We start from the raw sequence: 14,081 nt of genomic DNA on the forward strand, positions 1-14,081 counted from the left end.
TTCTTTTAATAAATCTTCTATCCCGTGTGTGTGTCTGTGTGTGTGTCTGTGTGTGTGTCTGTGTGTGTTAGTCGCTCAGTCGTGTCCGACTCTTTGCGTCCTCATGGACTGTAGCCCTCCAGGCTCCTCTGTTCACGGGATTCTCCAGTCAAGAATACTGGAGTGGAAAAAAAAAAAAAAGGATACTGGAGTGGATTGCCATTCTCTTCTCCAGTGGATTTTCCCAACCCAGGGATCCAACCCAGGTCTCTTGCATTGCAGGTGGATTCTTGACCGTCTGAGCCATTTATTCCCTACTAAACACTTTTCTTGCTCCCATCTATATCCAGCACACATCTCTTGTCCTTCTTGTCTCAGCTTAGATGCTACTTTCTTGAGGAATCCTTTCTGACACGTTGCCCCCCACAATTCTGATAACTAGTTTTGTGGATGTTTTCCTTCTGCGCAGCATCTTTTAGTCTTTGACCATTGTAAGTATGTTTGTACAATTTTAAGTCCTTTAAAAAGTGTTTTGATTTTGAATTATCAAATAAGGTATACTTAGGACTTCTCTGGCAGTCCAGGTGTTAAGACTCCAAGCTGACAATGCAGTGGGCATGGGTTCAATCCATGGTTGGGGAACTAAGCTCCCATGTACTGTTTGGCTAGGCAAAAAAAAAAAAAAAAAATTTTTTTAAGTTAAGCAGAGTTACTATATGACCTAGCAATTCCAATCCTAAGCATATACCCAAGACGAAAATTTCATACCACAATTATTCATAATAATCAAGAAGTATAAATAATCCAAATGTCCGTCAACTGGTGAGAGAATAGGATATAGAATAATATGGTCATATGATGGAATATTATTTAAGATACCAGTCACAAAAGATGATACATTTATGATTATATTCTTATGTCCAGAATATATAAATCTATTAGAGACAGAAAGTAGATTCAGTTCAGTTCAGTTACTCATTCGTGTCCTTCTTTGCAACCTCATGGACTGCAGCACGCCAGGCCTCCCTGTCCATCACCAACTTCCGGAGTTTACTCAAACTCATGTCCATTGAGTCGATGATGCCATCCAGCCATCTCATCCTCTGTCATCCCCTTCTCCTCCTGCCCTCAATCCCTCCCAGCATCAGGGTCTTTTCCAATGAGTCAGTTCTTCGCATGAGGTGGCCAAAGTATTGGAGTTTCAGCTTCAGTATCAGTCCTTCCAATGAACACCTAGGACTGATCTCCTTTAGGATGGACTGGTTGGATCTCCTTGCAGTCCAAAGGACTCTCAAGAGTCTTCTCCAACACCAAAGTTCAAAAGCATCAATTTTTCGGCACTCTGCTTTCTTCACAGTCCAACTCTCACATCTGTACGTGACCACTGGAAAAACCATAGCCTTGACTAGATGGACCTTTGTTGGCAAAGTAATGTCTCTGCTTTTTAATATGCTATCTAGGTTGATCATAACTTTCCTTCCAAGGAGTAAGCATCTTTTAATTTCATGGCTGTAGTCACCATCTGCAGTGATTTTGGAGCCCCCCAAAATGAAGTCTGACACTGTTTCCCCATCTATTTCCCATGAAGTGATGGGACTGGATGCCATGATCTTAGTTTTCTGAATGTTGAGCTTTAAGCCAACTTTTTTACTCTCCTCTTTCACTTTCATCAAGAGGCTTTTTAATTCCTCTTCACTTTCTGCCATAACGGTGGTATCCTCTGCATATCTGAGGTTATTGATATTTCTCCTGGCAATCTTGTTTCCAGCTTGTGATTCTTCCAGCCGAGCATTTCTCATGATGTACTCTGCATATAAGTTAGCAGGGTGACAATATATAGCCTTAACGTTCTCCTTTTCTTATTTGGAACCAGTCTGTTGTTCCATGTCCAGTTCTAACTGTTGCTTCCTGGCCTGAGTACAGGTCTCTCAAGAGGCGGATCAGGTGGTCTGGTATTCCCATCTCTTTCAGAATTTTCCACAGTTTATTGTGATCCACACAGTCAAAGGCTTTGTCATAGTCAATAAGGCAGAAATAGGTGTTTTTCTGGAACTCTCTTGCTTTTTCGATGATCCAGAGGATGTTGGCAATTTGATCTCTGGTTCCTCTGCCTTTTCTAAAACCAGCTTGAACATCTGGAAGTTCACGGTTCATGTATTGCTGAAGCCTGTTATTTACCTGGGGCCAAACTGTGGTAGAAGTAATGAAGTCCCATGCACGCACTGCTACACTCAGTGCCCTCAACCCCGCAGCAGGCCACCGCCGACCCATGCCTCTGCCAGAGACTCCTTTACGCTCATGGGCAAATCTGGGTCAGTCTCTTGTGGGGTCACTGCTCCTTTCTCTTGGGTCCTGGTGTGCACAGGTTCTGTTTGTGCCCTCCAAGACTCTGTTTCCCCACTCCTGTGTAAGTTCTGGCACCTCTATGGTGGGGTTAGTGGCGACCTCCTCCAAGAGGGCTTATGCTATAACCTAGTCTGAGACACTCAGAGCCCCTCCACTGCTGACCATGCCACCTCACCTGCCTCTTGAGAAATCTGTGTGCAGGTCAGGAAGCAACAGTTAGAACTGGACATGGAACATCAGACTGTTTCCAAATAGGGTAAGGAGTACGTCAAGGCTGTATGTTGTCAACCTACTTATTTAACTTATATGCAGAGTACATCATGAGAAACGTGGGGCTGGATGAAGCACAAGTTGGAATCAAGATTGCTGGGAGAAATATCAATAACCTCAGATATGCAAATAATACCACCCTACGGCAGAAAGCGAAGAAGAACTAAAGAGCCTCTTGATGAAAGCGAAAGAGGGGAATGAAAAAGTTGACTTAAAGCTCAACATTCAGAAAACTAACATCATGGCATCCAGTCCCATCACTTCATGGCAAACAGATGGAGAAACCGTGGAAATAGTGACAGACTTTATTTTGGGGGCCTCCAAATTCACTGGAGATGGTGACTGCAGCCATGAAATTAAAAGACACTTGTTCCTTGGAAGAAAAGTTATGACTAACCTAGATAGCATATTAGAAAGCAGAGACATTACTTTGCCAACAGAGGTCCGTCTAGTCAAAGCTTTGGTTTTACCAGTAGTCATGTACGGATGTGAGAGTTGGACTATAAAGAAAGCTGAGCACCGAAGAATTGACACTTTTGAACTTTGGTGTTGGAGAAGACTCTTGAGAGTCCTTTGGACTGCAAGGAGATCCATCCAGTCCATCCTAAAGAAAATCAGTCCTGAATATTCATTGGAAGGACTGATGTTGAAGCTGAAACTCCAATACTTTGGCCACCTCATGCGAAGAACTGACTCATTGGAAAAGACCCTGATGCTGGGAGGGATTGAGGGCAGGAGGAGAAGGGGATGACAGAGGATGAGGTGGCTGGATGGCATCATTGACTTGATGGACATGAGTTTGAGTAAACTCCGGGAGTTGGTGATGGACAGGGAGGCCTGGCATGCTGCGATTCATGGGGTCACAGAGTCCGACAGGACTGAGGGACTGAACTGAACTGAACTGAAATAACAGGGAGGGAGCACAGCCCTACCCATCAACAGAAAATTGGATTAAAGATTTACTGAGCATGGGCCCACCTACCAAAACAAGACCCAGTTTCTCCCTCAGTCAGTCTCTCCCATCAGGAAATTTCTATAAGCCTCTTAAGACTGCTGGGAGAAATATCAATAACCTCAGGTATGCAGATGACACCACCCTTATGGCAGAAAGTGAAGAAGAACTAAAGAGCCTCTTGATGAAAGTGAAAGAGGAGAGTGGAAAAGTTGGCTTAAAGCTCAACATTCAGAAAACAGAGATCATGGCATCTGGTTCCATCACTTCATGGCAAATAGATGGAGAAACAGTGGAAACAGTGGCAGACTTTATTTTCTTTGGGCTCCAAAATCACTGCAGATGGTGACTGCAGCCATGAAATTAAAAGACGCTTGCTCCTTGGAAGAAAAGTTGTGACCAACTTAGATAGCATATTAAAAAGCAGAGACATTACTTTGCCAACAAAGGTCCATCTAGTCAAGGCTATGGTTTTTCCAATAGTCATGTATGGATGTGAGAGTTGGACTATAAAGAAATCTGAGTGCTGAAGAATTGATGCCTTTGAGCTGTGGTTTGGAGAAGACTCTTGAGAGCCCCTTGGACTGCAAGGAGATCCAACGAGTCCATCCTAAAGGAAATCAGTCCTGAATATTCATTGGAAGGACTGATGTTGAAGCTGAAACTCCAGTACTTTGGCTACCTGATGGGAAGAGCTGACTCATTTGAAAATACTCTGATGCTGGGAAAGACTGAAGGCAAGAGGAGAAGAGGACTACAGAGGATGAGATGATTGGATGGCATCACCGACTCAAAGGAGATGAGTTTGGGTAAACTCTGGGAGTTTGTGATGGACAGGGAGGTCTGGTGTGCTGCAGTCCGTGGGGTTCTCAAGTTGGACATGACTGAGCTAATGAACTGAACTGAACTGATCATAGGGCAAACAGACTGAAAATCACAATCAAAGAAAACTAACCAGTCTGATCACATGGTCCACAGCCTTGTCTAACTCAGTGAAATGATGAGCCATGGGCCACCCAAGATGGATGGGTCATTGTGGAGAGTTCTGACAAAACGTGGTCCACTGGAGAAGGGAATGGCAAACCACTTCAGTGTTCTTTCCTTGAAAACCCCATGAACAGTATGAAAAGGCAAAAAGGTAGGAGACTGAAAGATGAACTACCCAGGTTGGTAGGTGCCCAATATGCTACTGGAGAAAGTAGATTAGTGGTTGCCTTAGGACTGAGGGGTGGGGGAAATAGGAATTAATGCTAATAGGTACAGGGTTTCTTTCTGGGGTGATGAAAATGGTCTAAAATTAGATGGTGATGATCATTGTGTGGTTGATAGATGATAGTTGTACATGTACAGCTCTGGTTAGAATGAAAAGCAATGAATAGAGTGAAAAACAGTGAATTGTTCACCCTATTTTTTTTTAACATTTATTTATTTGACTGTGCCAGGTCTTAGTTGTGGCATCTTTAGTTGCCTCATGTGAGATCTTTAGTTGTGGCGTGTGAACTCTTAGTTGGGACATGTGGGATCTAATTCCCTGACCAGGAATCAAATCTGGGCCCCCTGCATTGGGAGCATGGAGTCTTAGTCACCTGGCCACCAGGGAGGTCCCAAACTCTTCACTTTAAATGTATGCTCTAAATGTGAATTATATCCCAATAAAGGTGTTAAAATGCATGAATAAACATGTATATGTAAACTCATAATGCAGGATGGATTTCATGATATAAATAGGATAATATTATGCGAACTGTTCTGTGACATATTTTTAATCACTTTTTATGTGAGATCATATAGTCCTGTTTAGTTCTTTTGAATAGTTGCATTGTATTCCATTAATTGCACAGTTTTCTTATTGGTGGAATTTGGTTGACAAAAAAATCTCCCATAAATTCTACCATACATTTAAGCAGTAAATAGTACCACATGATTCCAACTCTATACAACTTCTATAAAACTGAAGACAAGGGAAGACATTCCTACTTATTTCATGAGGCCATCATTACTCTTGATACCAAAGATAAAGACATGATGAGTGTAAAACTACAGCCCAATATCCTTTGTGAATATAGATGCAAATATTTTAACAGAATTTTCAGCAGAATAAATACAGAATAAATTGTATTCTTAGCAGAATAAACTGCTATAGAGTTTGTGGTAATTTGTTACATAAATCCTAGGAACCTAATATAATCGTTGTCTGTATAGAAAGTTCTGTGGAACCTACAAAAAAGCTTCTCAAACTAATGATTGGGTTCAGGAAGATTTCAAGGTATGAGTCAAGAAAAGCAATAAATAATGTATTATTTGAAATTAATTTTATCATTATAAATAATAATGAAACCAAAAGCAGTTTGGTTTCTGTATTCCAGTATCAGATAGTTTGAAATTTAAAAAAATACCATTTATGATAGCATCAAAAAATACCTAGAATTACCTAGGACTTCCCTGATAGCTCAGTTGGTAAAGAATTCATCTGCAATTCAGGAGACCCTGTTTTTTTTCCTGCGAGGGGAAGATCCACTGGAGAAGGGATAGGCTACCCACTCTAGTATTCTTGGGCTTCCCTGGTGGCCTAGCTGATAAAGAATCCTCCCACAATGTGGGAGACCTGGATTTGATCCCTGGGTTGGGAAGACCCCTTGGAGAAGGGAAAGGCTACTCACTTCAGTATTCTGGCCTGGAGAATTCCATGGACTGCATAGTCCATGGGGTTGCAAAGAGATGGACATGACCGAGTGACTTTCACTTTCAGGAATAAATCTGAGCTTCCCAGGTGGTGCTAGTGGTAAATAACCTGCTCGCCAATGCAGGAGACATAAATAAGAGGCAAGTTCAATCGTTGGATCAGGAAAATCCCCTGGAAGAGGGCATAGCACCCCACTCCAGAATTCTTGCCTGGAGAATCCCATGGTCAGAGGAGCCTGGTGGGCTACAGTCCATGGGGTCGCAAAGAGTCAGACATGACTGAGGCGACTTAGCACACATGCAGAATAAATCTGACCAATTATGTGTAAGACCTATACACTGAAAACTACAAAACATGGCTGAATGAACTAAAGACCCGAATAAATGGCTGTTGTTGTTTAGTCACTAAGGCGTGTCCCACTTTTGCCATTGCATGGACTGGCAGGGGATCTTCCCGACCCAGGGATCGAGCCCAGGTCTCCTGTATTGGCAGAGAGATTCCTTACCACTGAGCCACCAGGAAAACCCAAATAAATTGAGACATGTATTATGTTCATGGATCAGATGATTCAGTAATGTTAGGATATCACTTCTTTCCGAATTGATCTGTAGTTTCTTTTTTTTTTTTTAATCTGTAGTTTCAAAAGTCCCAACCAAAATCCCAGCAGATTTTGTTTTTGAGAAATTGACAAGCAGACTCTGAAGTTCCTATATAATGCAAATTATTAAGAGCAAAAGCCAGAATAACCTTTAAAAAGGGAACAGAGTTGATGGACTTAACAATACTTAACTTTAAGACGTTATAGAGCTACAGAATTATAGGGCTACAGTGTAGAGCTCTTAGGCTTACAGAGATACTTAAGTAGTGTTGTGAGGCTAAAAGGATAGACAAGGCGATCAGTGTAATGCGACAGAAAGTCCAGAAATAAGTCCTGCAAGTATATGATTGATTTTGATTCAGTTGGAAAAAAGATAACCTTTTCAACAAACGGTGCTTCGACAATTAGATATTCATATGAAAATAAATGAACTTTGATACATACCTCACACTATTTACAAAAATTAATTCAAAATGGATCACAGATCTAAATATCGTGTTGTGGAATCCAGAGTCACAAACACACCTCAAAGGACACTCAGAACAGTGGAGTAGTTTATTATGCCAGCGGTTCCAAGGGGAATCAGTTCCCAACAAGGACCCTGATGTTTCTGAGAGGCCCCGTTTTATACCCCCCACTATGTGACTGATTACATTTTAGCAACCTTTTTGTTGTATATGATTGAGTTTTACAACAAGTAGGTGCTAGGAGAACAAACAATTAAGGTTAAAGGGGGGGAGCAGTGATTATACATCAAGGGGGGATGTCTCCATGGTTAATCTAACGGGCAGTCTGACCTCAACTACAATCTCCCTTTGTCATCTGTAGGGAGGGAAGTCTCCAGGAGACCTGGTTTTCACTAGCAATGGTTTCGTCACTCCTGGGCAAGGTTGAGGCCCAGTTCACATCTTGTCTTTAAGATGGATGACAGGCTTCAAGATGGAGTCTTTCCTGCCTTCTTCACACTGGCCCCAACAATAGAACCTAAAACTATAAACTGTAGGAGAAAAATCTTTGTGATATCAGAGTAGGTAAAAGATTGAGGGATATGACATCAAAGATTGTTCAGACTTTATCAAAATTAGGAAATAATGCTCTTAAAAAAAACAAAACTTAAGAGCCTATAAAGGCAAGCCACAAACCACAAGAAAATATCTACAAATCACACATTTTAAAAAGACAGATGGAGACTTCCCTGATGGTTCAGTGGTTAAGACACCACAATTTCTCTACAGGGGACATGGATTTGATTTCTGGTGGGGGAACTAAGATCTCAAATGTCTCCCAGCACAACCAAAAAATAGGAAAAAAATTAATTAAAAAATTAAAAGATGTACCTTGTCATACCCATTAAGATGACTATGATCATAAAAGTAGAAAAGAATGTGTTGGTGAAGATGTGGAGAAACTGAAATGTGCACTTCTGGTAAAAATGTAAATGGGTGTAGGCATTATGGAAAACAGTATGGTAGTTTCTAAAAAAATTAAGAGTTGGATTGCCATATGGCCCAGCAATTTACCTTTTGGGTATATACCCCAAAGCATTGAAAACAGGGTCTTGAAGAAATATTTGTACACCCATGTTCACAGCAGCATTATTTTTAGTAGCCCCAAAGTGGAAGCAACCCAAGTGTCCACTGATGGATGAGTGGATAAACAAAACATGAAATATTATTCAGCCTTTAAAAGGAAGGAAATTCTGACTCATGCTGAAACATGGATGAACCTTTTGGACATTATACTAAACAAAATAAGCCAGTCACAAAAAGGATAAATACTCTTATTATCTCATTTACATGAGGTACCTAGAGTAGTCAAATTCATAGAGACAGAAATAGAATGGAGGTTGCTAGAGGCTGGGGGAGGGAGAATGGGGAGTTTTTTAGTGGGTATAGAGTTTCAGTTTTGCAAGATGAAAAGAATTCTGGAGACTAGATCCACAACAATGTTGAGTGTACTTAACACTACTGAATTGTACTTTAAAATGATTAAGATGGTAAATTTTATGTTCATTTTGCCACAATTAAAAATAAAATATATTCATCTAGAATATCTAAAGAGTTCCCCAAACTCAATTTCAACAAGGACATAAGCAATTCAATAGAAAAAAATGGGAAAATTTTAATAGATTTGAACAGATAACTTCCCCAAAGAAGATATGTAGATGGAAAACACATGAAAAGATGTTCAACATGATTAATCTGTATTGAAATGCATATTAGAACATCAGTAAAATACCATAGGGCTTCCCTGATGGCTCAGATGGTAAAGAATCTGCCTGCAATGTGGGAGATCTGGATTCCACCCTTGGGTGGGGAAGATCCCCTGGAGAAGGGAATGGCTACCCACTCCCGTATTCTGGCCTGGAGGATTCCATGGACAGAGGAGCCTGGGGGCTTGGGGGTGCTCCACAGTCTATAGGGTAGAAAAGAGTTGGACATGACTGAGTGAGTAACACTTTCACTTCAATTTTTATGCGCCTACTAGAATGTCTAAGATAAAAAAAGACCAACTACACTAAGTGCTGGTGAGATGTGTGTGTATGTGTGTGTGTGTGTGTGTGTGTGTGCACGTGTGCACGCACGCTTAGTCGCTGTTGTGTCTGACTCTTTGCGACCCCGTGGACTGTAGCCCACCAGGCTCCTCTGTCCATGGGGATTCTCCAGGCAAGAATACTGGAGTGGGTTGTCATGCCCTCCTCCAGAGGATTTTCCCAACCCAGGGATCGAACCTAGGTCTCCTGGATTGCAGGGGAATTCTTTATCATCTGCGCCACCAGGGATGAGGAGATGGTACAAAAGAAACTCTCACACACTTCTGGAGTGGCTATAAAATGGCTACAGCCATTTTGGAAAATGGTTTAGTGGTGTAAAAATTTTAAATTTATCCAGTCATTCCAGTCTAAGGGAAAAGAAAGTATGTGCACACAAAAAGACTTTTGCATCAGTGTTGATAGTGGCTGGAAATAACCCAAATGTTCAACCCAGATGAATGGATAAACTATGGTTGATTCATCTAGTAATGGAATCTATGGCAATGAAAAGTGTTGATACATGCTACAACATGCACGAATCTTGAAGTAATTATGCTGAGTGAAAAGAGCCAGATAAAAAAATTAAGTCAAGAAATCTCAAACTAATCTATAGTGACAGAAAGCAGATCAGTGGTTGCCTGGGCATGGAGGTAGGGAGGAAGTGAGGAGATAGAAAAGAGCAGGAGAAATCCTGTGGGGGTGATGGGTGTGTTAATTATTTTGATTGTGGTTTCACATATGTCTAAGCCAATAGAAGTGTACACTTTAAATATGAGTCGTTTACAGATGATTATATCCAGAAGCTGGTAATACTGTATTAATTCCCTGGTGGTCCAGGGGTTAGGACTCTCACACTTTCAGTGAAGAGGCTCAGGTTCCGTCCCTGCTCAGGAAACTGAAATTCTGCAAGCCTTGTGGTGTGGCCGAGAAAAAAGAAAAATCACTGAGGGAAAACCTATAATACTTCAATATAAAAAGTTAAAAAAAATCGGGGCTTATCTGGTGATCCAATGGTGAAGAATCTGCCTTCCAATGCAAGGGATACTGGTTTGATCCTTGCTCCAGAACGATTCCACATGCTGTGGAGCAACTAAGCCCGTGTGCCACAGCTTCTGAGCCTGTGTTCTAGAGCCTGGGAGCCACGGCGACCCAGCCCACGTGCGGCAGTGTGGTCGGTGACAAGAGAAGCCGCTGCGACGAGAAGCCTGCACTCTGCAAGTGGAGAGCAGCCCCTGCGCGCCCCAGCTAGAGAAAGCCATTGCGCAGGATTGAAGATCCAGCACAGCCAATAACATAAAGCTTAAAAAATGGTACCAGTGCTTGTCGAATGACTGTGAAAAAGCTGTAGCACATCAAGTCTTTTGAAAGCTGTTTGAGAGAAGTCTGTTTCTCCACACCCTGGTGATGGTGGGTGTAGTAAATACTGATGACTCTTCTAAGTCCAAGTGGTGCGATATGGTTGTTCGATTCGTATTCCTGAGTATGAGTCCAGTTCAGTGTCTTTTCAGAGATCGGCAAGACATCTTTCTTTCTTCTTTGAAGTGCCTGCTTCATAAACTCTGCTGCCTTACCCCCTTCAGATGTTTGCTTGGACGTCACCTCAGAGCAGTTTTCCTGACCCCACTGTGTAAAATCGCAGCCCGCTCCCACTACCTCAGTTCAGTTCAGTCTCAGTCGTGTCCGACTCTTTGCGACCGCATGGACTGCAGCACACCAGGTTCCTCTGTCCATCACCAACTCCTGAATCTTACTCAAACTCATGTCCATCCCACTGCCTACTCCTGCTTTATTTTCCCCTGTAGGAATTTATCACCATCTGACATACCATTCAGTTTACTTCTTTAGTCTATTTAACATCTAACTCCCCTCACTAAAACCTCAATGCTTCGAAGGAAGGGATTTTGTCTTTTATTCATTACTAAATCCCTAATACCTAGGACATACCTGGCACATCAGGGGCACTGAGTACATTTCTTGAATGAATGATTGCTTTTCCCTTTTGGGCTGTTTCTTTTTCTTGTTGATTTAAGAACTCTGTATATGTTAGGAAGATTAACACTTTATCATAAGAGCTGCACATATTTTTCCATATTGACGCTTGTCTTACTTTATCATTAAGAGACTGAAATTAATTCATTTATTTTTGGCTTTGCTGGGTCTTCCTTGCTGTGCATGAACTTTCTCTAGTTGCAGCAAGTAGGGGAAAGTGAAAGTGAAAGTCAGTCCTGTCCAACTCTTTGCAACCCCATGGAGCAAGTAGGGGGCTACTCTCTAATTTCAGTTCACAGGCTTCTCATTGTGGGGCTTATCTTGTTGAAGAGAACACTCGGGCTTCAGTAGTTGCCCCACATGCGCTTAGTTGCCACAAGGAATATGGAATCCTTCCAGACCAGGGACTGAACCCATGTCCCCTGCATTGGCAGGCAGATTCCCAACCAGTGGATCACCAGGGAAGTCAAGAGACTGAAAATTTTATGTAGTTATACATCTGTCTTATCTTTCATAGCTTCTGGGCCTTCTGTCTTCCTTCTCCAAGATTATAAATGTTTTTTTCTATATATTTTTCTTTCAATCCCATAGGTTTTTGCCCTTATAGAGCTTTAATTCATTTAGAATTAATTTTCAGTCAGATATTAGATAGATCTTTTTTTCTTCCAAATGATAGCCAATGGTCTATTTTTCTTAACACATGGCTTGTGTTTTACGTTGTCTTCCTAATCAAACTTTCAAAGGGCTGTCTGGTATTCTTTTTATCTGGAAAAAAAATTTTTCTGCTGTGCAACTAAGTCATATTTTAAAAAGTGAAAATGTTAGTCGCTCAGTTGTGTCCAATTCTTTTTGATCCCATGGACTGTAGCCCACCAGGCTCCTCTGTCCATGGAATTCTCCAGGCCAGAATACTGGAGTTGGTAACCATTACCTTCTCCAGGGCATCTTCCCAACCTAGGGATTGAACCTGGGTCTCTCAGGCAGATCTTTTTTTACCGTTTGAGCCACCAGCAATTAAGTCAACATTTATTCTTTTTTTTTTCATTTATTTTTATTAGTTGGAGGCTAATTATTTTACAATATTGTAGTGGTTTTTGCCATATACTGACATGAATCAGCCATGGATTTACATGTGTTCCATCCTGAACCCCTCTCCCACCTCCCTCCCCATTATTCATTTCTTATATTTCATGTAAAGGAATGTAACCTTTGTACTGTGCGGAGCCCTTTAGTACAGTGCCTAGCACACAGTGGGAGCGGAAACTGTGTGGTGAGTGAATAAAGGAACAGATGTCTGTGTGCCTGGCCCTTGGGGCAGTGAAGTCTTGTTGGGCAGCAGCCGAGAGCTGGAGGAGATTTCAAGAGTATACAGTCCAGTGACAAAGTTTTCACCGATCTGTGGAGACATTAAAAAATAAGGACAATTAGCACATAAATACGCATATGTATGGCTGCCAACTTTTTTCTTGGGAAGGATCCTGAACTTTTGTTTTTCTGTTGTTCTGATACTATGGTAAATATCATATTCATGAAATCCAAAAATCAAGGAATCACTGAATTGTGGTCCTGCTGTTCCGTTCGGTATTTACTGAACCATCTGTTCAGTGTGACCACTCCTGTAGGTGTTAGGGGCTCAGCAGTGAAAAGACCAGCCAGGGAGGCCTGTATAGCTTAGCGAGGGGGTTGGGGTCTACATCCCCGATGCAGAAGATGGCAACCCACACCAGTATTCTTGCCTGGGAAATCCCACAGATAGAGGAGGCCGGGTGGGCTGCCTACAGTCCATGGGATCACACACTCAACCATCACCAGGACATCCTTGAAATGACAGCTCAGCAGCTCACTGCAGGTGTGGAATCCGTAAGGAAGAGGACCAGGTGACAGGTGTGTTTGCGTACTCGGAAGCTTGCCCCTCCTAACCTCCAGGCGACCTCGGTGCGCACGGTCTGCGCCGATCACCTGCGCGTCCTCAAACTTGACGCACTAGGTAGAGGTAGGTGCTGGGGGACGGGGGGTGGGTGGAGCAGAGGCGGGGCCTCGTTCTTGGCGTCCTCTCGCCCCGCCCACCGCGCCGGGCCGTCCGACGGTGGCAGGAGCAGGGGTGTCGCATGAACGGGGCGGGGCGGGGCAGTGCGGAACGCGCGCGCCTGCGGCTGAGTTTCTGGTCGGAGGCCTTTGCCCAGCGCCCCGCGTCCCTGAGGGGCGGCGGCGGCGGAGGCGGCGGTAGCGGGGGGGAGATCCGGAAGTCAACACCATGTCGAGTCTGCACAAGAGCAGGTGAGGAGGCACCGGGGCCGACCAGCCAGGCCACTGGTGGCCATTGCTGTCCCTTTTGACCTGCGGGGGGCGGGGGGGGGCGAGCGAATGTGGCTAGGAATCGGGACCTCCCCCCTCGCCGCCCCCACCCCCCACCCCTCCCCGGGCTGAAGGTTTTGGGCCCCCACTTTTCAGCCTCTTTGCTGTGGGCCTGAGTCGGGGCACGGAACGGGGACATCTCTCCTGCCCTTCGGTGTTGCCGCTTCTCTCTTTCTCCCCCGCACCCTGGATCCTTCCCCCTGGTGTCTTCCTCTTCTTGGGCTTTGATGCCCGATCCGGATGCACCCCCCACCCTTTTTCTCCCCCTTTGTTAACCCTTTGCCCCCAGTACCCTTCTCTATCCAAATGCTTCCGCTCCCACGTCCCCTTTTCTTACTAGAAATGCTAGAAAACGTAGATTCTCCAGTCTGTTCCC

At 43.3% G+C, this 14,081-nt stretch overlaps 1 protein-coding gene across 4 annotated transcripts in view; it reads left to right on the forward strand.

Moving 5' to 3' along the window:
* Positions 1 to 14,081, forward strand: part of TBC1D13 (TBC1 domain family member 13) — a 30,313-nt gene that overhangs the window by 892 nt on the left and 15,340 nt on the right. The window contains exon 2 of one of the 4 annotated variants that reach the window (XM_020874820.2): positions 13,103 to 13,234. Coding sequence is in view for 3 of the 4 variants with exons in the window: in XM_070453970.1 (XP_070310071.1) it covers positions 13,605 to 13,627 (23 nt within the window). In the remaining variant the exon portion in view is untranslated. Of the gene's footprint in view, positions 1 to 13,102; positions 13,235 to 13,509; positions 13,628 to 14,081 lie in introns of those variants that run through there. The other 3 variants (XM_070453970.1, XM_070453968.1, XM_020874816.2) reach the window with 3 other exon arrangements.

The sequence above is a fragment of the Odocoileus virginianus genome, chromosome 2 (assembly GCF_023699985.2).
Source record: "Odocoileus virginianus isolate 20LAN1187 ecotype Illinois chromosome 2, Ovbor_1.2, whole genome shotgun sequence".
NCBI lineage: Eukaryota > Metazoa > Chordata > Mammalia > Artiodactyla > Cervidae > Odocoileus > Odocoileus virginianus.